The sequence below is a fragment of the Raphanus sativus genome, chromosome 4 (assembly GCF_000801105.2).
Source record: "Raphanus sativus cultivar WK10039 chromosome 4, ASM80110v3, whole genome shotgun sequence".
NCBI lineage: Eukaryota > Viridiplantae > Streptophyta > Magnoliopsida > Brassicales > Brassicaceae > Raphanus > Raphanus sativus.
In genome coordinates, this window is record NC_079514.1 from 16,722,523 (window position 1) to 16,746,707 (window position 24,185).

General features: G+C 31.5%; 3 protein-coding genes across 3 annotated transcripts; 2 read left to right on the forward strand and 1 right to left on the reverse strand.

The window, feature by feature from the left end:
• Positions 1-666: 666 nt before the first annotated feature.
• Positions 667-3,956, forward strand: LOC108832585 (zinc finger BED domain-containing protein RICESLEEPER 2-like). Its single transcript, XM_057007999.1, has 8 exons — positions 667-676; positions 751-763; positions 864-942; positions 1,173-2,768; positions 2,850-3,171; positions 3,242-3,354; positions 3,512-3,571; positions 3,734-3,956. Exons 1-7 carry the CDS (start codon positions 667-669, stop codon positions 3,515-3,517), a joined length of 2,139 nt encoding a protein of 712 aa, XP_056863979.1. The 3' UTR covers positions 3,518-3,571; positions 3,734-3,956.
• Positions 3,957-7,438: 3,482 nt separating this feature from the next.
• On the forward strand, positions 7,439-9,782 carry LOC108855563 (pentatricopeptide repeat-containing protein At5g46580, chloroplastic). Its single transcript, XM_018629412.2, has one exon. It carries the CDS (start codon positions 7,503-7,505, stop codon positions 9,639-9,641), a length of 2,139 nt encoding a protein of 712 aa, XP_018484914.2. The 5' UTR covers positions 7,439-7,502; the 3' UTR covers positions 9,642-9,782.
• LOC108855564 (serine/threonine-protein kinase BSK2) lies at positions 9,770-12,641 on the reverse strand. Its single transcript, XM_057007553.1, has 8 exons — positions 12,278-12,641; positions 11,867-12,084; positions 11,401-11,536; positions 11,087-11,326; positions 10,919-11,004; positions 10,624-10,812; positions 10,276-10,548; positions 9,770-10,199 (listed from the first exon to the last, which is right to left on the reverse strand). The coding sequence occupies exons 1-8, from the start codon at positions 12,351-12,353 to the stop codon at positions 9,948-9,950; spliced, it is 1,470 nt and encodes a 489-aa protein (XP_056863533.1). The 5' UTR covers positions 12,354-12,641; the 3' UTR covers positions 9,770-9,947.
• Positions 12,642-24,185: the final 11,544 nt, after the last annotated feature.

A 24,185-nucleotide genomic window follows, 5' to 3' on the forward strand; every position in this document is an offset into this window, starting at 1 on the left:
GTTATTTGAATAATTGTTCGTCATAGTTGCATATAACTGAATGATAGACCATCATATAACTAAAATCATAATGTAACAACCAACATTTAACCGAACGGTGTGCTGAATTAGTTTAACAATTGGAGATGGTTTTATTGCATTTCTAGTTTTTTTTTACGTACTTAGTTTGATTTTGTTTGGAAGGGCAGGTTTACGTAATATTTCGGTATCACCAACTGCTGCATTTGCTTTGGATCACCTATTCACCTTCCCGTTATTCAAAAGAAAAAAAGGAAACCGACCGACACTTATGGTGAGAATGAATAGGGGTGTCAATTGGTTGGGCAACCCATGGGCAAACCCATTCCAAACAAATATGGGCGGGCTTGGATGACACCTAAATAATATATGGTCTAGTTGGGCTAAACACCCACTTTGCCCATGGGTAAACTGGGCTAAATCAAATGGGTGTTGGGTTGGCCCAAAACACATAATTTCTATATCTGAAAATTTATTTTTTCAGACGATTTGGAAAAAAAAAAATCATATTGCCGACGAAGAACGATTTCTTCAGATTTCTCTCTCGACGATCTCTTGAGATGGGTTGATCTCTCTTTTCTTTCCAGATTCTCGTACACACGAGATCTCTCGACGATTCTCCTTTTCTTTTCCAGTCTGTTCATACATATGAATCAAGGTAAGTTTCGATCTCTGTTCATAAACGGCAATTTCACCGAGACCCTTTAAACTAAATCTCGTTTTTGATTGAAGGTTTCTCTTCCGGGTAAAGGAGTCATCTGTTTATAAGGAGGTATAGCTCTGTTTCCATTTGATTCTCTTGTGAATCGTGTTTGAGAGCTAATGAATCTCGTTTTTGATTGAAGGTTTCTCTTCCGGGCAAAGGATTCATCTCTCCGTCGTCTCTCCCTCTCAAGCTCAGACCCTCTTAAGCTCTCTTGCGAGGTATGATGTTTAACTTTGCGTAGACCCTCTCTTTAGTAAGCTTTGTTTCACTTGAGGAATAAAAGAACTTAGAGTACACTGTCAGTTCTGTGTAAGCTTTGTAACACTGATGAACTGAACTTAGCTTTTATGAGCTGTGTTGCTGACTTGCTGTGTGTCTTACTGTGTGTTTTGCTGTGTGTTTAAGTAGTTTATAGGTTCACTGACATAATTATCTTTTGCTGTTTCAGAAAATGGAAGCTATAGACTTGAATGATGATGGTCAGAATGATGTGATGGATGAAGATATAGAGGATCATGAAGTTATTGAGATTTCAGAGGCTAACAGAGGCACACCACCAAGACAAGCTCGGTCAGGCCGTAGAGTCTCTAAGTTGTGGTTAAAGTTCACTATTATTGGAGGAAAACGATCTGATGGTACAACTAAGATCAGATGCAACTTCTGTAAGAGGTTTTACTTCATTAAGCTTCGCAGAAATGGAACCTCAACCCTGTCTCGTCATTTGAAGGTATGTCCAAAAGCTGTTGGAACACCTAGAAGTAGTCCTAGGAAGGTGGATATGATGGTGTTCCGTGAGATGATAGCAATGGCCATTATAGAGCATGATCTTCCGTATAAGTTTGTAGAGTATAAGAGGATTAGAATGGCTTTTACTTATGCTAATTCTAGTATTGAGTATTGGAGCAGAAACACAGCAGCTTCTGATGTGTTGAAGATTTATGAAAGGGAAAAGGATAAACTTAGGAAAATCTTAAATGATTTGCCGGGAAGAGTTTGTTTGACAACAGATCTCTGGAGGGCTATCACCATTGAAGGTTACCTCTGCTTGACTGCGCACTACGTGGATGATGATTGGAATCTGCAAGCGAAGATATTGTCTTTCCTTGCTTTTCCTCCGCCTCACACTGGAATAGCCATTGCTATGAAGCTGGTTGAGCTGTTGAAAGAGTGGGGACTGGAAAAGAAGGTCTTCTGCCTCACTGTAGACAACGCTTCTTCGAACGATTCCATGCAGAGTATTCTGAAGAGACAGTTGCACAAGGATCTGGTCTGCGGTGGAGAGTTCTTCCATGTTAGATGCTCAGCACATATCTTGAATCTGATCGTCCAAGATGGCTTAGCAGTGATAGTAGGAGCTCTAAAAAAAATCAGGGAGACTGTTAAGTTCATTAAAGCATCAGAAAGTAGAGAGATGATGTTTCAAAGCTGTGTTGAAACAGTAAGAGTTGAGGATAGTGAGGATCAGAAAGGAGGTCTTGTCTTAGATGTAAGCACACGCTGGAATTCTACTTTCCTCATGCTTTCTAGAGCTGTGAAGTTCAAACAAGCACTAGGTCATTTGGCGGATGCGGAAGCAAGTTATGTGAGTTTTCCGAGCTATTCTGAGTGGAGGAGAGCAGAGATGTTATCTGAGCTATTGAAGCCATTTTCAGAGATTACTGATTTGATTTCGGGTTCCTCATACCCGACATCAAATTTGTATTTTAATGAAATTTGGATGATTGAGTGCTGGTTGAAAGCTCATGCAAATTCTTCTGATCAAGTTATCTGTGAAATGGTGAAGTGTATGAAGCTCAAGTTTGATAAATACTGGGAAGAGTACAGCGACATCCTTGCAATAGCTGCAGTTTTAGATCCAAGACTGAAATTTGAGATCTTAGAATACTGTTTCTCGGTTTTGGATCAGTCTACTTGTAAGAGAAGGTTGGCTAATGTTCGTTCAAAGATCTATAGGCTGTTTGGCGCTTACAAAAGAAACCAGAGAATCAGTAGTGCTGCAACTACTTCACAAGGAGAAACACACGATGTTCCAGCCGGTTATGGGGTAAGTTATGTTCTAACTTCTAAATTATGTTCTGTGTGAAATCGATGGTTATATATAACTGATGTTTAACTTGTTCTTCAGGGATTCTACGCCTTCTTTTCTCAGAAAGCTGTTGGCAGTGGCAAGTCTACTCTCGACATATATCTGGATGAACCATTGCTTGACTATGCTGCTCACAAGAAACTGAATGTGTTACATTACTGGAGAGACAACTCAGCTCGGTTCAAAGAGTTGGCAACAATGGCACGAGAGGTTTTGAGTATACCCATAACAACCGTGGCTTCAGAATCTTCGTTTAGCATAGGTAGTAGAGTGCTCAACAAGTATAGGAGCTGTCTTTTACCTACTAATGTCCAAGCCTTGGTCTGTACAAGAAACTGGTTAAAAGGGTTTCCAGCAATGGGTTAGTGTTGCTTATAATCTGTTCATATAATAAATTGCTTCAGAATCTTCTTGAAACTATTTTTTCGTAGGTGATGAGTCTGGTGAGAAGACTGAAGAGGAGAAAGAGGAAGAGGATAATGAGAAGGAGAAAGGTGAAGCGAGTGGAGAGTCTACAGACTTGACTGTGGAGAGTGGAGAGAAGGTATTATCTTGTACTTGTTATGGATAAGATATTGAAATGTTCTAGCTGTTGATCTGAATATGCATCGTTTGAGTTTGTATGATGATGAATCTTGTTTCTGGATAAGCCTTTGTGATATACTCGGTCTGGTTATAATAGTATTGGTATTGGTTTGCAGGCATAGTGGAATAACAACTGATATGATGGAGGGAGTTACAAGTAACTCGTTTGAGTTATGGTATGGGTTTATGACTTTTATTAGTTCAGTCTTGCAAGTAACTCGTTTGAGTTTATGGGTAAACATGTGTTATTTACATACAAGTTATGAGGCTATCAGTTCTTTTGCTTGAGATGTTAATGCTTATACACAAGGTTGAATCTTCTTTTTTCCTTCTTGCAGGCTGAAGACAAGTACAGAAGCTGGAAGCTGAAAAGAAGTGAATCAATAAATCAGATTTTTAATTTTTTTTTTACATAAAACAGAGCTATCAAAACCTGAAGTCTATTGAAGTTATTTTACATCACATTTGTATTCAAAAGTTTTCATAATTTTTACATCACATTTGTATTCACATTTGAGAATTATAATTTCTTTTATATAAAACAGAGAGTTATAATTTATATTCAATGGTTGACAAAAAAAATTGTATTCAATGACATTAAAATTGGGCTTATAATTCATGAGTTTAAACAGTTTTGCTAATAGTGGGCGGGTTTGGGTTGTCCATATGGGTGTTGGGTGAAGTTGGGTGTGGGCTAGATATGGGTGTGGGCTAGATATGGGTGTGGGTATCTTGAGACCAGAAAAAACAAATGCCCATTGGGCACACCCATTTGGGTGCGGTCCAACCCATTTGACACCCCTAAGAATGAAGCAGTATTCGTATGAAATAAAGTTTTTTTTTTCTAATTAAAATATGCTACCAACATGGCAGCATGGCAAGAACATAACTGCAAGGCGCAAGAGGCGCAACTTCATCAACATCATCATGGCATTTTGGATCAGATGACTCAGTCTCTCCCAATAGCCACGAATCTAATACCTTTGTTGTTTTTTACTAAACTCTGTTTTTTTAACTAAAAAGGGTTAAACCCGGGTCAATGATGACACAAGCCTAATCCCCGGGTGGAGGTACAGCCCACGGATAGACCCTCTCCTGGACATTTCAAATGAGTCGAAAGCAATAACTCATATCCGTGTGACCGGTGGGGTTTGAATCCGGATTCGCCTTATTGGGTAAACTCTGTTTCAATTTAATTGTCGTTGTAGAATTAAATTTTCGTTTTAAAATAAGTGTCATTTTATAACTCTATTTCAACTTAATTGTCGTTGTAAAATAAAATTTTCGTTTCAAAATAATTATTATTTTATAACTTCAATGCAAAATTTATTAACTTTATATGTTATTCTATTTTTCATTTGTTGAAATTTGGTTTATTGTATAAGTAATGATATTTGTATATAAAGAATATACAAAAATTTTGCCCAAAAAAAAGAAAAAAAGAATATACAAAATTAAATGTTTTTTTAATCTGTGTAAATAAACCTAAAACGACAGCTAAAATGAAACGGAGATAGTATAGGTAATGATATTTCTATATAAAGAATTTACAAAATTAAATATTTTCTTAGTGTATGTGTATAAACCTAAAACGACAATTAAAATGAAACGGAGAGAGTATTTAATTTTTGCCAAGAAAAATGTATGTTAAAGCTTTTCATTTGTAAAAGACAAAAAGCTCATTTTAGTTAGGGGTTCTTTGTTTCACTATCGAAATGAGTTATCTCAATGGAGATGAGAGTGTTATTTGTTTACACATAAAAATACAAGTCATCTCGATGGATCAATCTGGAATTCTGGATGATCCAAATTTAACCATCTCGATGGAGATGGTTATATCAAAATTGTATAATGTCTATTATACTCTTACATATAATTGAAAAATTACAAACTTAAATCTAATATTCTTTAATGACAAAATCGCAAAAATACATTTCCATCAAAACCGCAATAAGAACATTTTCCCGCCTAAACAGCAAAACAATAAAATTGCATTTTTCTCGCCAAAACCAAAAATCTTGTTTTCCCGCCATAATTGAAAATCACGTTTTTCTCGGAAAAAAAAAACCAAAATATTAATTTTCTGCCAAAACCAAAAAAAAAATCTCGTTTTCTGCCAAAACAAAAAATTGCGTTTTCATGTAAAAATTAAAAATCGCATTTGTCGCGAAAAAAAGTCTCGCTTTCCCACGAAACTGGAAAATCATTTTTTTCCCCGTCAAAACATGAAAATCCCATTTTCCGTCAAAACCGGAAAATCTTTTTTTCGTCTGTAACCAAAAATCATGTTTTCCCGCCAAAACCAAAAAAAAAATGTTTTCCCAAAAACCGAAAATCTCATTTTCTCACCAAAACCAAAAAAATCACATTTTCCTTCCAAGAATTAGCATTTTCCCACCAAAAAATACATTTTCCCGCCAAAACCAAAAAGTCAACTAAAAATATAATCTCCCCACCAAATCTGGAAAATCCCCTTCCCGCCAAACCCAAAAATTTCATATTTTGCAAAAATTGGAAAATTCAAAATTTTCGCCAAAAATGTGTGTTTTCTGTTAAAATCGAAAATTTCATTTTCTGCCAAAACCAGAAAATCTCGTTTTCCCACCAAAACAAGAAAATTTGCGTTTGCTGTTAGAATCAAAATTATGCTTTTCCCTGAACCAGAAATCGCATTTTTCCGCATGTAACCAAAACTGCGTTTTTTGACTGTAACTGGAAATTGCGTCTTCGTGCCAAATACTGGAAAATTGCAATTTTCGTCAAAAACGAAAAAATCGTGCTTTCCACAAAAACGCATAACTAATTTAGATATATTTATTTTAATATTGTAATCATTTTATTATTAATACTGTTTTTAGTTTAAAATTTTAATTTTTTTGAGTACATGAATTTTTATTTATTAGAAGTTATTATTGTAACAATTTTTTTTAAATCTAAATAAAAAGTTATAAATTTATATGAAATAATAATTTACGAAAGTCTAAATGTTAATTTTAAAATATTTTAATTTAAATATGTCAGACTAAATAATAAAAGTTAATATAGTTAAATTCAATATTAAACATATGATTAAATCAAAATAATTGTATTTTAGTAATTTCTTTACTATACTCGTCTAGATAGAAATTGAGATAAAGAAACAAATGTAAGTTCATTTAGATGATTCATCTAGATAAATCATCTTGATAGGTAAACTGTTCCCATAAAACCTGGATTGTGAAACAAACAACCCTTTAATGATATTTACAATATAGCAAAAAGAAAGAACCTTATTATTAGACATGGGCATTTTTACCCCAACCCGAATTACCTATCTAAATCAGAACCAGAAAAAACTGAAACCGAATCCAAACTGTTATACAAATATATCTGATCATGACTTATGAGCTTAGTACTTTGGAGTTTGGTTATAACCCGAACCGAAACAAAATCCAAATTAAGATTCAAAGATATACAAAATTAATTAAACATGTTAATGTTTTTATATATGTTAAGGTGGTTTAGATATTTTAGGGTATTTAAAATATTTTTGTAGTTTGTTTTATTTTTATTTTGAATATTTTTAGTTAGTTTAAATAGTTTACCTAATTTTTAATTAGATTTGCAAATAATTTATTTGTTTTGAAATTTCTTTTGTAATTTTTGAGGTTTAAAATATATTTTTGGATGAATTTAAACACTTGTTACAATCTAATTTGAATCAAATCCGAATCAACTGATCCGAAAGCGACGTACCTCCAAACGCCTATGCCTACGTATTATTATAGTCCTCCAAAGTTTTGCCGAAATAAGAGTGATTCAGTGAAAAAAAAACAAGATGGGCCCAACCGATGAAACTAAAGCCCATCAAGCCTACAAAACCATCAATGACTATTCTGGAGTAAAGTATAGCAGAGCATCTCTTAGAAAGCATGTTCTAACTTTAGTTTCACATATGAACGATGATGAATCAATCTTCTAACGGCCCATATAAGCCCATATGATCATATTACTGTTTGAGCCGTCTTTTCAAAACCAAGATAAGGTGTTCTGATAAATCTCCTCTTTCATTTCTCAGAGACAAAACCAAACCATCTTCACTCTAAAACCTCTCGCTCCTCGCTTCTCATGGCGACCGTTCTCTCCACGTCAATCGATCTCTGCTTCAACCCCCAATATTCAGACACGAAGAAACACGGTCTCTTCTTAAAGCCTTCTTCTTTACGACAATCTCGTACCAGGAAGCTCAACATTTCCTGCAGCTCCTCGAAGCAACCCAAAACCCTAGAAGAAGAACCAATCACCACAACCCCATCTCTCTCCGAGCAGCTCAAGCCTCTCTCCGCGACGACCCTCAGACAAGAAGAGCAAACCCACAACGTCTTGTCTAAACCCAAATCCGTCTGGGTCAATCCAACAAGACCCAAAAGGTCAGTCCTTTCACTCCAGAGACAAAAACGCTCCGCTTACTCTTACAACCCTCAGATAAAGGATCTTAGGGCTTTTGCTCTGAAGCTCAACAGTTCTGGTTTCGCTGAAAAGTCCGAGTTTTTAGCTCTTCTCGATGAGATTCCTCACCCACCTAGTAGAGACAACGCATTGCTAGTGCTGAACAGTTTAGGAGAATGGCAAAAGGCTCATATGTTCTTTTATTGGGTCAAAACCAAGAACTTGTTTCCCATGGAGACGATATTTTATAATGTCGCTATGAAGTCTCTGAGATTTGGGAGGCAGTTTCAGCTTATTGAGGAGATGGCGCTTGAGATGGTGAAGGATGGTGTTGAGCTTGATAACATCACTTACTCCACCATCATCACTTGTGCTAAAAGGTGTAATCTCTACGACAAAGCTATTGAGTGGTTCGAGAGGATGTACAAAACGGGGTTGATGCCTGATGAGGTAACTTACTCAGCGATTCTTGATGTTTACTCCAAGTCAGGGAAAGTTGAGGAGGTTCTTAGTTTGTACGAGAGAGCGGTGGCTACTGGTTGGAAGCCTGATGCTATAGCGTTCTCTGTGTTGGGGAAAATGTTTGGTGAGGCAGGGGATTATGATGGGATAAGGTATGTGTTGCAAGAGATGAAGTCTATGGATGTGAAGCCTAATGTGGTTGTGTACAATACATTGTTGGAGGCTATGGGGAGAGCAGGGAAGCCTGGTTTGGCGAGGAGTTTGTTTAATGAGATGATTGAGTCTGGTTTGACTCCTAATGAGAAGACTTTGACAGCTCTTGTGAAGATCTATGGGAAGGCCAGGTGGGCCAAAGACGCGCTTCAGCTTTGGGAGGAAATGAAGGCTAAGAAGTGGCCGATGGATTTCATTTTGTACAACACGTTGTTGAATATGTGTGCTGATATTGGATTGGAGGAAGAAGCAGAGAGGTTGTTTGATGATATGAAGGAGTCTGGGGGATGTAAACCTGATAGTTTTAGTTACACGGCGATGCTGAATATATATGGGAGCGGTGGGAAAGCTGAGAAGGCTATGAAGTTGTTTGAAGAGATGTTGGAAGCTGGGGTTCAGGTTAATGTGATGGGCTGCACTTGTTTGGTTCAGTGCTTAGGGAAGGCTAAAAGGATCGATGATTTGGTTAGTGTGTTTGAGACATCGATTCAGAGAGGAGTTAAGCCTGATGATAGGCTTTGTGGGTGTCTTCTTTCGGTTATGGCCTTGTGTGAGAGTAGTGAAGATGCTGAGAAGGTTATGGGTTGTTTGGAGCGAGCTAATCAGAAGCTGGTTGCATTTGTGAAGCTGATTGTAGACGAGAAAAGTGAATTTGAGACAGTAAAAGAAGAGTTCAAGTTAGTGATCAACGGGACACAAGTGGAGGCAAGAAGGCCCTTCTGCAACTGCTTGATAGACATATGCAGAGGCAAGAAGCAGCAAGAGAGAGCTCATGAGCTTCTTTATTTAGGAACACTTTTTGGTCTATACCCGGGACTACACAACAAGACCATAAAAGAATGGAGCTTAGACGTGAGGTCATTATCAGTTGGTGCAGCTGAGACCGCTCTAGAAGAGTGGATGAGAACACTTGCCAACATTGTTAGACGCCAAGAGGATCTTCCCGAGCTGTTCTTGGCGCAAACTGGGACAGGAACTCACAGATTCTCACAGGGTTTAGCAAACTCTTTCGCCTCTCATTTGGAACAATTAGCTGCACCTTTCAAACCGAGTGATAGGGCAGGTATCTTTGTCGCTACAAAGGAGGATTTGGTCTCATGGTTGGAATCTAAGTTTCCACCTTTAGTTGCTTCTCAAGCATAATACGTTATCCATCTGTTATCCTAAACTAAAAAGCAACATTATTTTTTCCAGTGACGTTGTTTATATACTGTAATAGCATATTGAATCCTCTAATATTTTTGTATCATCACAAGGAAGAAGGAATCAAATTAGTTATTTGCAGTCTTGTTTTTGCTTTTCTTCAAATGATTTGAACTGTCCTCAGAGATTCATGCAAAAAGCTCTCAACTCACAAAAGTAAACATTTCCATTAGTCTAATCTCTCTCACACACACACATACACACCTCTCAGCTATTATTTTAAATATTAGAGGATTTTTTCTTAGCTTAGCAGCGCCAACTATTCTGTCGCTTTGCATCATATGCTGCACCATCGCTGAGCATATCCTGAGCATCACTTTCCATTCCGAGCTTGGAGAGTGCTAAAGCCTGCAAGTAAAAAGCTGTGGGCCATTCCGGAATGCACACCTGAGCCTGCATTGCATCTCTCAGCGCAAGCTCCTGTTGGTCTGTCATTAAGTAGGAGAAAGCACGTCTGGCGAAAACTGTCGCAGAAGGAACCGGCATGATCCCTACCAACTAGAAACAGCAGATATACCAGAGTTAAGAGATTCTTGTTGGAACATGAAGAGTTATGGATTTGTTTTCGTCTCACCTTTGAGTAGTATTCAATTGAGTTCTTGAAATCCTTGTCTCGGAAAGCAATGTCCCCAAACTTTTTCATGTTGAGCATTTCCTGAACTTGTTGTGTCCACTCTTGAAATGAAAGCTCGTTCTCTGCACCTTCTTCATCTTTGTACCCAGTTTTAAGCAAAATGTCGTGTACTGCTGCGAGGTCCATCTTTGAACAAGCCTTTCCGAGAGGAGAAAGCATAGTTGGTAATATTACAGCGTTCTTTGGCAAGCCCATCAATACATGAGAGGCAACCTAAGCAACAATAGTGAAACCAGTTTAGATATGAGATTCAAGATGTTGTCAGTTTCATGATATATTCTTTTAAACCTCTTCTTTCTTTTGCAATGGTGCCACTGCAGAGAGAAGAAACTTGGTGTCAGGTCGTTCTTTTGCCTCAGATTGAAGACATTTTGAAGCAAGCTCAACTAGCTTAGTCGCATCATCACTCTCATATTGCCCTTCCAGAGATGAATCCATCAACAGCAACGCGTTCTTCCCCCTTATTATATCAAGAGCCTGAATATGAACATCATCAGCTAATTCAGATAACATAGCCATAGAGAAAATGTTCAGTTAATTGACAAAAGAACTGCATATAACTAGAACATCGGAGGTACATTACATGGGTAGGTGGAATGTGTTTGCCGCTTAAAAGATCTAAAAGAATAGTTCCATAACTGAAGATAACACTTTCAGGAATGACTCTGCCTGCAAAAAGAAAGCAGAAACCTTTAAATCTTCTAATAAAGAATTGGTTTGTCATCCACAACTACAATCACAAGAATGTTACCTGTACGCAGGAACTCAGGTGGAGTATAAGCTAAGTTGGTACTATAGCTTTTACCATCTCTACTGTTCTTCATAAGACCAAAAGTAGAGAGACGAGGATCACCTTCCTCGTCAAAGAGGATTCTGTATGCATTCAGGTCATGATAAATCTTTCGGTTTTCGTTGTAGCAGTGATCAAGTGCTTGTGCAATATAGTCCGCAATTCGAACACGCATTTCCCATGGAAGTGGCTGCTTTTCCCCTGCAAACAAAGACATAAAAGAAGAAAGTAAAGAATCTAAAAGAAGATTATAAAAGTGATGATAAGGCTCTTACAGTGAAAGAGATGCTTTGAGAGAGTATCATTAGGCATGTACTCTGCTACCAACAGTCTCTCGTCTCCTTCTGCGCAACAACCAATCAAACTTACTAATCTCTTGTTTCTAAGCTTCCCAACACCAGTTGCTTCCACCTGATTTCACAAGTCAACCAAGGTCAACACAATAACGGTATTTACCAGTTTTAACTACCTGAAACATTTCTGTGATAAATCAACTAAGAAAAAAAGAGAAGCGTGAGTTGGATCCTAGGATTAAAAGAAGCTTTACACCCAAAGTTAACAGCTTTTCTCAGACACAGAGAATCTTATTCTCTTACAAAAAGATGAAGTCTTTATCACTTTCACTAACTAATAGCCACTCCTTTGAGAATAGTCTAAGATATTCTACATTTAAGTGTCAATCATTCAATAAACAGGTTTCCAAACAACAAATCCTGCATCAACCTCTCTGAGATATCTTACCACAAACTGCTGAGCATCAGGCCAAGACTGCCTAGAGAAACGCTTGATGGCTACAAGATGGTTTCCTTCAAGCTTCCCTCTGTAAACCACATTAGGAGCTTTCTCTCCACCTTCAGAGACAATGCAGCTAGGGCTAAACCCATTGGTTGCTTTCCTCAGCTCATTCAGATCAAACTCTTTGAAATTTTGGTTCTCTTGTTCCACTTGGTCCCCATTCACTGTTTAAAACACATAGCCCCAAAAAGTCAATTAGTCTAAACAAGAGTTTAGTTCCAAAAAGGTAGAGACTTTCCGACTTTTCTTTCTACTTTAAGCCTTAACTAACCTTAAACCCACAAATTAAAGCAAACCCATTTGTAAAAAGGAACCAAAACTGCAGATTTAGCAGCGAGCTAAAGGAAATGTGAGTACCTGATTCTGGTTTGGTTGGAGCTGATGGATCATCAGAAGAAGGTAGATTAGCTGTTTTGGAATGTAAGCAACCCATTTTTCTTCTCTCTCTTTAGTTTTGTCTCACTTCAAAAAGCTTTGAACTTTGGATGGGAAGCAGAGACTGAAAGATAAATGCTTTAAGCTGAGAGATTCTTTTCTGACTGGTTTATTGGATTGAGATAACAACAATGGTGGGATTTGATTTGGGTTTGGATTTGTGATATGTAAGCAGTTGAGGAGGCAGTAGAATATAAATTTCCCTGCACACTAATAAAGAAAACAATAAAATTTGAAAATTAAATAGAAAAAAGGAAGTTGCTAGAGAGAGAGAGAGAGAGAGAGAGAGAGAGAGAGAGAGAGAGAGAGAGAGAAAGAGTGAAAAGATCTGAAAGTTAGCTTCAAAAGCTGCAGAGTTGAAAAAATAGAGGTGACAAGAAAATTAAAAAATATCTATTTTTTTCTGCTCTTTAGGATTTTGCTTGCATATGCTTTCTTCCTCGGTACTATACACAAAATTGGGTTTAGTTTTTAAAATTAAATGTGAATTATCGAAGCTTATACAATCTATATAAGCAAAAAAATACGAATTATTTGAAAGAAATAAACAAAACAAAAGACTAGTTTTCGTCAGGATAAGATGTAGGTATTAGATTATAAGTTATAGACTAAAAATAATCTAACACCTTAAATAATGCAAATAGTATCTACAAGCTAAGTTAGCTTTTCTGCCTAACAATGGCAAAATAATTTGAAAGCCTTTCATCAAAAAAAAAAAAAAAAAATCTATGGCAAAATTATAATAGTTTGATTGGTTTTTTATTGATCCATAAGGATAGAAATGTCAAGATGATTTGGTTTATGTCGCTCTTGTTACCCTTTTCTTTTGCAATATTGCTTGCTTACTTTTGCTATGAGTCTATGTAGAAAGAGAATAGGTTACATTACATCACATGACATGTCTGTCATGGGGCACGTGCCACTAGCTTCTTGGGTTTTGAAGTTTACCGAAGATGGAATGTAATTATTTCGATTCACTCTACTTGTTTTTGAGTTGTTTATACATATATTTATATCGTAGAGATGTATTTTATTACAATTTGAAATTTGTCAAATAAATAAGTACAGTTACAAAACGATTCGTTTCACACAAAAGTCTTAGGCATTACTCAAAGAGAATTTTTTGGGTTCACCCCTAGAGTGAACCTTTAGGTTCATCCAATCAATATGATTTCGTTATTAGATTACCCAAGGATTTAGGGTTTACCCAGGGATTTAAGGTTTAAGATTCATGGTTTAGGGTTTAGTGTTTGGCTGATGGTATTAAAAATATATTTTTCTAAAACGTATTTTTGTCTGCAATTAATATTAATTTTATTAGTTTTATTTTTTAGTTTAAAAATATTAAGGTTTATGATTTAGGGTTAAGTGTTTTGCTGACGGTATTTTAAATATAAAATCTTTTTTTGCGACTACTATTATTTTTTATTTATTTTTTATTTTAAAAACATAATAAAACTTGACAATATTTTGTTTCCTTTTCTAAAAGATACTGAATATGAAATAACGAAATCCTATTGTTTGGGTGAACCTAAAGGTTCACTCTAGGGGTTTGTTTCCTTTTTTAAAAAATACTGAATATGAAATAACGAAATCATATTGATTGGATGAACCTAAAGGTTCACTCTAGGGGTGAACCCAAGTATTTCTCTTACTCAAAAGTGCTCTTAAACAAACTCCATTCACCGACAAATTAATAACAATATCTGTTTTCGAATAAATACGAGTTTTACTATAATAAACAGATCTCTAAATGATACTTACATGTCTGATTCTTAATGTCCAGAATAGTTTATTACGCTAACGTGGACCCTAAACAAAAAAGAATCTTGGACCGAAGTATACACTAATCATATGGGAATTTTTCCAACAAGGCAAGGACAAAAAAGTAATGCTAGCCAAAATTTTCCAAGACTTCTTCTATTTTAATATATATTGAAATAACATTTTAATTTTATTTTTAATAAATATATTACTTTGTTTTAAAATATGAATGAAACAGAAACTATTAAACATATATTTAATATTTAAAACAGTAATTATAATAAGATAAATTTTAAAATATTATTTAATATAAAATATATTGAGTATTTGTACCAAGAAAAATATTGAGTATTGTGTTGGATTCAGCATTCTAACTTTTCAATTATTTCCCAACTACCAAATCAGATAATGATGGGGGTGGGGGGGAAACGCACTGATTTTGTATGTATGGTGTTATACTATCTCTCACTAGTACCCTTTCACATAGCACCCTCTGAGAGTTTGAATATTTACTGGATGCAATGGAAATAAATTACATAATAATACATGAATTCATTTATTTTTGAGACAAAAGAAAATTTATTGTACATTTTGGTGGTCTTACACTATTTTCAATGTATTTTCCTATTTCTTTCTGTAAAATATATAACTTTATAATAAATAAGATTTACTCTAATATATTACTCTATAATTGCAATCTCCAATATAGAGTAAACTATAGAGAAATATTATTTCTTCCTCTTTAAATAAAGAAAGTCTAAAAATATCATAAAGGTAAATATAGAAGTGGCTAAAGATATACTAATAAGATCATCTCCAACTCACATTATCGGTTTTGACTCTAAATACTATAATAGAGTAAATTTCACTTTTTTTTGTCAATGAGTAAAATTCACTTCAAACCATTTAAAATAGAAATTGCTATTTTAACATCTATCTTTGGAGAAAGAAATAGCATCCTTCTATAATAGAAACATATGCTTTTATTTACAAAATAATCTTTTAACTTTTAACTTTAATAATAATAAAAATAAAAAGTTTTGTAGTGAAATACATTTTATGTAAATAGAATAATACTTTTTACTTACATAATAGTTTTCAAAACATTTAGTTGAATCAATATCATAACTTTATGAAATGATAAAATAAATTGGGTTAGTTTTCTAGAAGAATATATCAAGAATATTTTTTAAAGAGGAAAAAAATACATTGGAGACAAATTCATTTCTATTATATTTTTATTATTTTCTGCATTTGCCGCAAATGTACAAATCCTGATCATTAAGGGGAAGTTTTGAAAACTGTAAATATGTGGCCTAAAGTCTAAACTGTGCAACTTATAATTCTATGGTATAACTGGTACTTTACCAAATCCTTTCACAAAAAAAAAACTGTACTTTACCAAAGTTGAAGGTTAAAAAAGTGAAAGTAAAAAGCCAAGATAAAGCATGCTCCCGGATGAGATACTCCACTTGGTAAGGATCTTGGGAGCCAATTGTCATGCTTCTGGGTTCGACGTCAGTCGGGGGAAACTACTCTTCCGTGTCACTAGCGGTACTGGGTGTTGGGCCTTATCCTCAGCCCAGGTAATACTCTCCCGGATGAAATGGACCGCTGCCTGACCGGACCCTAGGAAATGATCCGCGAAGTAGAGAATCCCAGGATTATAAAAAAAGAAGAAGTAAAAAACCAAGATAAATCATAAGGAACTTTCTGTTTTGGTTTCCGTAAAGTCCTTAACACACAATTATATATGCTTATATAACATATACATACATATGTCCCCTATTTATTAAAAGAGAAGCATTAGAACATTAGGTGTATTCATGTGTCATCACCACAATGCTATAAATATATAGTAAGCTTTTTATTAAATTAACCATAAATTAATTATTAATGTTTTTTATTATTTCCTTAAATAAAATTACGGAATTGCCTAATGTAGCTAAAGTATATATATGAAAATTTTGATAAAAATTAGAATAGAGTATCCTTTATCATTTAAAAAAAATTAAGTTATTAAAATAAATTAAAATAAAATTTATATTTTCCATATGTGTTATATTTTGAATTTTTAAAAATGACTATAAATTACTAAAACTATTAAAAATCTCACATTGAAATTTTTGTGACCATGGTTTAAATTTTGTTACGACAAAATACAAATGATTACAAAATCATATAAGTAGGAAGTCTCATTTAAATTAAACTATATACCATACAAATATATATATATATATATATATATATATATATATATATATATATATATATATATATATATATTTAATTTCGAAGATTTGAACAAATATTGACAACTTAATATCAAAATTTTAAATTTTGAATCGATCTTTTAAAAAAAATATATAAAAATTACTAAATTTATTAAACATCCCACGATTAAAATTTTGTTATCAGTAATTTAAAATTTGTGTTATAAGAGATACAAATGATCAAAAAGCAATATGAATAAAAACATTAGTTAATAGATATCGATATTAAAATATAAATATCATTTAAATTTAAGTATTTACCATATAAAATAGAAATAGTATTTGTTTGGATTAATAAAATTTTGTTTAGGTGTTGGCACCAATTTAATTATATACATAATAATTATTGAATCTTTAATTATTTAATATATATTTATTATTTATAATATGTAAAAACATATAATATGTAAAAATAATTTATATATAATGTTTATTCTGCGCAAGGCGCGAGTCTTAACCTAGTTATATTCTAAAATGATTCTTAGAAGATTTGATTAATAAAAACTAACATGAAATCTTGTTAATCTTTGTTAGGATACTGTTCATTCCTACTCTTTTTATTGTGGATATATATCATTTCTAAAATATTGATATTTTGTTAATCATTATAGAACAGGCTCCTTACCTTTGATTTAGAGAACCTGTTAGCTAGAAGGAGTTGAAACAATAAAATTGAAGGCTTTAGTTCTTATCTTATTGAAAAAATATCTTCATCATTTATTTCATACGGTAATCACAATGTTTTTTTATTTTTATTAGTGTGCTTAGACTGATAGATAGAATGTCCAAAATCTATCTACCATAATTTAAAACAATGCCAAAAAAGAATAATGTCCAAAGAGAGTAAGAAATTTCAGTGTAGTTGAAAAAAATAAAGCATCATGATCTTTGACAAGAAATTATCAATGAGATCCACCAAATATCAATGTATTTTACCAAAGAAAAAAAATTGCAGATCCAAACTCAATCAATGTTGCCAGTCTTTAAACAGTATAAATCTAATCTATTAATTTAGAGTCCTGTTTTTTATCTACTTATAAATGTTATCACTTAAGTTTTGGACTTATTCATATTTCATTAGAAATAAATATAACAGTTCCTATAATTCAGTTACATATATACATTCCTAATAATTGGTTACACAATATATGCCGTCGGTATTATATTCTTTTCTAATAGATTAACTGACTTATACTAATATGTTATGTACCAAACCAAAATAATTTCAGTATGTCGTGTGGATAAACAAAAAATAGTCACCATAAATTGTTTAAAATGAGGATGTGTTATGTTTACTTTCATAATTTATTTTCTATAGTATAGATTGGATATATGCATTATTACATTTTGTAAACCAACATCCACCGAAAAGTCTTCTCAAAAATAAAACTTTCTATATAAATATTAGCTGATATTAGTTTATAATAATTGTGAAAATATGATATTCACATATTTAGAGAAATTTATATGTTACATAGTCATTTTCAACTACATAAGGTATAATTGATATGTGATTAATTATTAGATTAGATTTGTTCTATCCTTGGAGAAAACGTATTCTAAAAGTTTATTTCATTTGTTAGTTAATTGGTATAATCACAGCGGTTACATATGTGGTTGTGGATGTTTACGAATGTGGATGGTTGCGGCTTTAAATAGTATTAAGATATTTGTACGACTGATACAACAGTTAGAACTTGATGCCTCAGCAAGATACTTATGACCGATTTACCATCAAATACATCAGTGATTAAATAATACATTGAAAATATTTACATTTTATATAATTATAAAAATATTTTTAGTCATAATCATCAATGTAAATTTTCTTAAAACTAATTTACATCTAAAATGTATATCTACAGGCAAATTACAAATTTAAAAATAAGTTTCGTATAAAATATATTTCACGTATAAAAAAGGTCGATATATAAATGTTGACGTTTTAGTCATAATCATCAATATAATTTAAAAAAAAAATAATTTACATCTAAAATGTATATCTACAGGTAAATTACAAATTTAAAAATCAGTTTCATATAAAAATATATTTCACATATAAAAAGGTATATATTTAAATGAGATAGACACTAACTCCAACATAATTTTCAAAAAGAAAATTTAAAATTTTACAAATACATGAACAAATGTCTGTAAAAATGTTAATATTCATAAACAAATAAAAGAACTTTATCCGCATTTCAACGCGGGTAGAATTCTAGTATAATCTTATTTGGACAACTTAACTCCAAATATCACCAAGACTGCTCATATCAAAACCTTTAGTCTTGTATTTAATTCAGAGTGGAAAGACTATGAAACTCTTCACTATCTCCATGATGACCATTATGGCCATCTCAATAGTGCTTGTCCAAGTACCATCCACTATTGAATCAAGACCCACGGACAATCAAAATCATTTCAAAGTGACGTCTTTGAATAATTTTATGTCCACGGTACCAGTTGCACACAGTATTGATGATCATAAGGAAGGTATAAATGTCCAAGCAAAACTATTGAAAGATATTGAAGCTTTCCGCCCTACAGTACCAGGGAACAGTCCTGGCATTGGACATCCACCACGGCTCAGTGATGACTTCAAGTAGTAAGGAAATTGAAGAAAAAGGACTAGTTCAAATAATATTTTACGCCAGTTGTCCATGAAATAATTTTAGCATATGACATAATAAAAAAGAATAGCAAATATTCATTAAAAATAAAATGATGTAAAACTATATTTATTAAAATAACATAAAATTACCGTGGGCATTATCTTGAATTTCATTAGGAAATAAAATTATTGTTAAATCAAAATTTTCACTATGAAGATGTTAATTTTGGAAAAATGTGAAAGTTGTTATTTAGAGTTCTATAACTATATGAGTTAAGATAATTTGTTAGAAATACATATTTTATACTATTACTTTGTAAAACAAGAATTAATTTTTTTTCTTCCACAATTACTATTATTTTAAATAGTATCAATAATTTTTATTTTTAATAAATATAATAAAAATATCTTGTAAAACAAACCATAATTAGTCGTTGAAATTATTTTATATTTCTCTTCCTTGTGGTGTGCTCTGTGTTTGCAGATATTACGAATATATATTTGAATTTAGACAATGTTTTTTTGCTCTACACGAAGAAGTTTTATATTTTTCAGGATGGAATTACATACATGAACAAACTTGGGCTACTCTTGGTGAGCCAACTCAGAGGACAGTCATTCTTACTCCTCCGATCTTGTAAATGATTTTTCCGTTGTTCATAATCTTTTCTTCTTTTATTCTTCATTTGGGTATGCATATGATTCTTATTGTGCTTATGTCAGATATTTAAGTCATTCCCCAGCTTTCTAAATTTGTTTTTGACAAAGCTAATGAAGATAGGCCAATCCCTTGCTGACTAGCTTATGATATATGTGAATAATATAGTTGTCAGACATGTCAATTCATGTTCAATTTACAACGAATGTGACTCATAAAATTTAATCATGAAATTTTCTTTGTGTATATGATGTATTATACTGAAAAACATTCATTTTAAAATAATATAAAAAGTTAAAGAAAATGAGAATTACAATAATCTTGTTATTTTAATCATTTACGCATGATCAAGAATTAACAAAATTAAGATAATTGATTTACAAAGAATTGAAAGAAAAGCTAAAGATCTTCCATAATCAAATTAAATCAACTGATACGAATTAAGTAAGTCAAAGTAAATGCATTAAATAGTTGCTTAGAAGATTTGCTTCTATTTTTTTTTCTCTTAGAATCCCCAATATATTTAAAGAGAAGTATTACAACATTTGGTGTAGCCATGTGTCATCACCACAATGCTTCTTAGAATCTTCAGAGAAATATGTTGGTCCATATAAATATATAATAAGACTTTTATTAAATTAACCATAAATTAATTATTAATGTTTTTCATTATTTCCTTAAATAAAATTACGGAATTGCCTAATGTAGTTAAAGTATATATATGACAATTAATGATTTTTTTTTGTAAAAAAAAACAATAATAAAAATTTGATAAAAATCAGAATAGAGTATCCTTATCATTTTAAAAATAAATTAATAATAAAAATTTAGATTTTCCGTATGTGTTATATTTTGAATTTTTAAAAATGACCATAAATTACTAAAACTATATTAAAAATCTCACATTGAAATTTTTGTGACCATGGTTTAAATTTTGTTACGACAAAATACAAATGATTACAAAATCATATAAGTAGGAAGTCTCATTTAAATTAAACTATATACCATACAAATATATATATACATATATATATATATATATATATTAATTTCGAAGATTTGAACAAATATTGACAACTTAATATCAAAATTTTAAATTTTGAATCGATCTTTTGAAAAATATATATAAAAATTACTAAATTTATTAAACATCCCACGATTAAAATTTTGTTATCAGTAATTTAAAATTTGTGTTATAACAGATACAAATGATCAAAAAGCAATATGAATAAAAACATTAGTTAATAGATATCGATATTAAAATATAAATATCATTTAAATTTAAGTATTTACCATATAAAATAGAAATAGAATTTGTTTGGATTAATAAAATTTTGTTTAGGTGTTGGCACCAATTTAATTATATACATAATAATTATTGAATCTTTAATTATTTAATATATATTTATTATTTATAATATGTAAAAACATATAATATGTAAAAATAATTTATATATAATGTTTATTCTGCGCAAGGCGCGAGTCTTAACCTAGTTATATTCTAAAATGATTCTTAGAAGATTTGATTAATAAAAACTAACATGAAATCTTGTTAATCTTTGTTAGGATACTGTTCATTCCTACTCTTTTTATTGTGGATATATATCATTTCTAAAATATTGATATTTTGTTAATCATTCTAGAACAGGCTCCTTAACTTTGATTTAGAGAACCTGTTAGCTAGAAGGAGTTGAAACAATAAAATTGAAGGCTTTAGTTCTTATCTTATTGAAAAAATATCTTCATCATTTATTTCATACGGTAATCACAATGTTTTTTATTTTTATTAGTGTGCTTAGACTGATAGATAGAATGTCCAAAATCTATCTACCATAATTTAAAACAATGCCAAAAAAGAATAATGTCCAAAGAGAGTAAGAAATTTCAGTGTAGTTGAAAAAAATAAAGCATCATGATCTTTGACAAGAAATTATCAATGAGATCCACCAAATATCAATGTATTTTACCAAAGAAAAAAATTGCAGATCCAAACTCAATCAATGTGGCCAGTCTCTAAACAGTATAAATATAATCTCATTTGGACAACTTAACTCCAAATATCACCAAGACTGCTCATATCAAACCTTTAGTCTTGTATTTAATTCAGAGTGGAAAGACTATGAAACTCTTCAGTATCTCCATGATGACCATTATGGCCATCTCAATAGTGCTTGTCCAAGTACCATCTACTACTGAATCAAGACCCACAGACAATCAAATCATTTCAAAGTGACGTCTTTGAATAATTTTATGTCCACGGTACCAGTTGCACACAGTATTGATGATCATAAGGAAGGTATAAATGTCCAAGCAAAACTATTGAAAGATATTGAAGCTTTCCGCCCTACAGTACCAGGGAACAGTCCTGGCATTGGACATCCACCACGGCTCAGTGATGACTTCAAGTAGTAAGGAAATTGAAGAAAAAGGACTAGTTCAAATAATATTTTACGCCAGTTGTCCATGAAATAATTTTAGCATATGACATAATAAAAAAGAATAGCAAATATTCATTAAAAATAAAATGATGTAAAACTATATTTATTAAAATAACATAAAATTACCGTGGGCATTATCTTGAATTTCATTAGGAAATAAAATTATTGTTAAATCAAAATTTTCACTATAAAGATGTTAATTTTGGAAAAATGTGAAAGTTGTTATTTAGAGTTCTATAACTATATGAGTTAAGATAATTTGTTAGAAATACATATTTTATACTATTACTTTGTAAAACAAGAATTAATTTTTTTTTCTTCCACAATTACTATTATTTTAAATAGTATCAATAATTTTTATTTTTAATAAATATAATAAAAATATCTTGTAATACAAACCATAATTAGTCGTTGAAATTATTTTATATTTTCTCTTCCTTGTGGTGTGCTCTGTGTTTGCAGATATTACGAATATATATTTGAATTTAGACAATGTTTTTTTGCTCTACACGAAGAAGTTTTATATTTTTCAGGATGGAATTACATACATGAACAAACTTGGGCTACTCTTGGTGAGCCAACTCAGAGGACAGTCATTCTTACTCCTCCGATCTTGTAAATGATTTTTCCGTTGTTCATAATCTTTTCTTCTTTTATTCTTCATTTGGGTATGCATATGATTCTTATTGTGCTTATGTCAGATATTTAAGTCATTCCCCAGCTTTCTAAATTTGTTTTTGACAAAGCTAATGAAGATAGGCCAATCCTTTGCTGACTAGCTTATGATATATGTGAATAATAGAGTTGTCAGACATGTCAATTCATGTTCAATTTACAACGAATGTGACTCATAAAATTTAATCATGAAATTTTCTTTGTGTATATGATGTATTATACTGAAAACATTCATTTTAAAATAATATAAAAAGTTAAAGAAAATGAGAATTACAATAATCTTGTCATTTTAATCATTTACGCATGATCAAGAATTAACAAAATTAAGATAATTGATTTACAAAGAATTGAAAGAAAAGCTAAAGATCGTCCATAATCAAATTAAATCAACTGATACGAATTAAGTAAGTCAAAGTAAATGCATTAAATAGTTGCTTAGAAGATTTGCTTCTATTTTTTTTCTCTTAGAATCCCCAATATATTAAAAGAGAAGTATTACAACCTTTGGTGTAGCCATGTGTCATCACCACAATGCTTCTTAGAATCCTCAGAGAAATATGTTGGTACATATAAATATATAATAAGATTTTTATTAAATTAACCATAAATTAATTATTAATGTTTTTCATTATTTCCTTAAATAAAATTACGGAATTGCCTAATGTAGTTAAAGTATATATATGACAATTAATGATTTTTTTTTGTTGTCAAAAAAAAAACAATGATAAAAATTAGAATAGAGTATCCTTATCATTTTAAAAAATAAATTAATAATAAAAATTTAGATTTTCCGTATGTGTTATATTTTGAATTTTTAAAAATGACTATAAATTACTAAAACTATATTAAAAATCTCACATTGAAATTTTTGTGACCATGGTTTAAATTTTGTTACGACAAAATACAAATGATTACAAAATCATATAAGTAGGAAGTCTCATTTAAATTAAACTATATACCATACAAATATATATATATATATATATATATATATATATAAATTTCGAAGCTTTGAACAAATATTGACAACTTAATATTAAATTTTAAATTTTGAATCGATTTTAAAAAAAATATATAAAAATTACTAAATTTATTAAACATCCCATAATTAAAATTTTGTTATCAGTAATTTAAAATTTTTGTTATAAGAGATACAAATGATCAAAAAACAATATGAATAAAAACATTAGTTAATAGATATCAATATTAAAAATATAAATATCATTTAAATTTTAGTATTTACCATATAAAATAGAAATAGTATTTGTTTGGATTAATAAAATTTTGTTTAGGTGTTGGCACCAATTTAATTCTACAAATAACAATTATTGAATCTTTAATTATTTAATATATATTTATTATTTATAATATGTAAAAACATATAATATGTAAAATAATTTATATATAATGT

Excerpts from the sequence above, each read along its gene's own strand:
- LOC108855564 (XM_057007553.1), bottom strand. The coding sequence starts at position 12,353 with ATGGGTTGCTTACATTCCAAAACAGCTAATCTACCTTCTTCTGATGAT. Across the intron at positions 10,813-10,918 it reads AACACATTCCACCTACCCAT|GCTCTTGATATAATAAGGGG; the intron begins GTAATGTACCTC and ends GTTCATATTCAG. Across the intron at positions 10,549-10,623 it reads CATTGCAAAAGAAAGAAGAG|GTTGCCTCTCATGTATTGAT; the intron begins GTTTAAAAGAAT and ends ATTGTTGCTTAG.
- LOC108855563 (XM_018629412.2), top strand. The coding sequence starts at position 7,503 with ATGGCGACCGTTCTCTCCACGTCAATCGATCTCTGCTTCAACCCCCAA.
- LOC108832585 (XM_057007999.1), top strand. Across the intron at positions 943-1,172 it reads CTCTTAAGCTCTCTTGCGAG|AAAATGGAAGCTATAGACTT; the intron begins GTATGATGTTTA and ends TTGCTGTTTCAG. Across the intron at positions 3,172-3,241 it reads AAAAGGGTTTCCAGCAATGG|GTGATGAGTCTGGTGAGAAG; the intron begins GTTAGTGTTGCT and ends ATTTTTTCGTAG.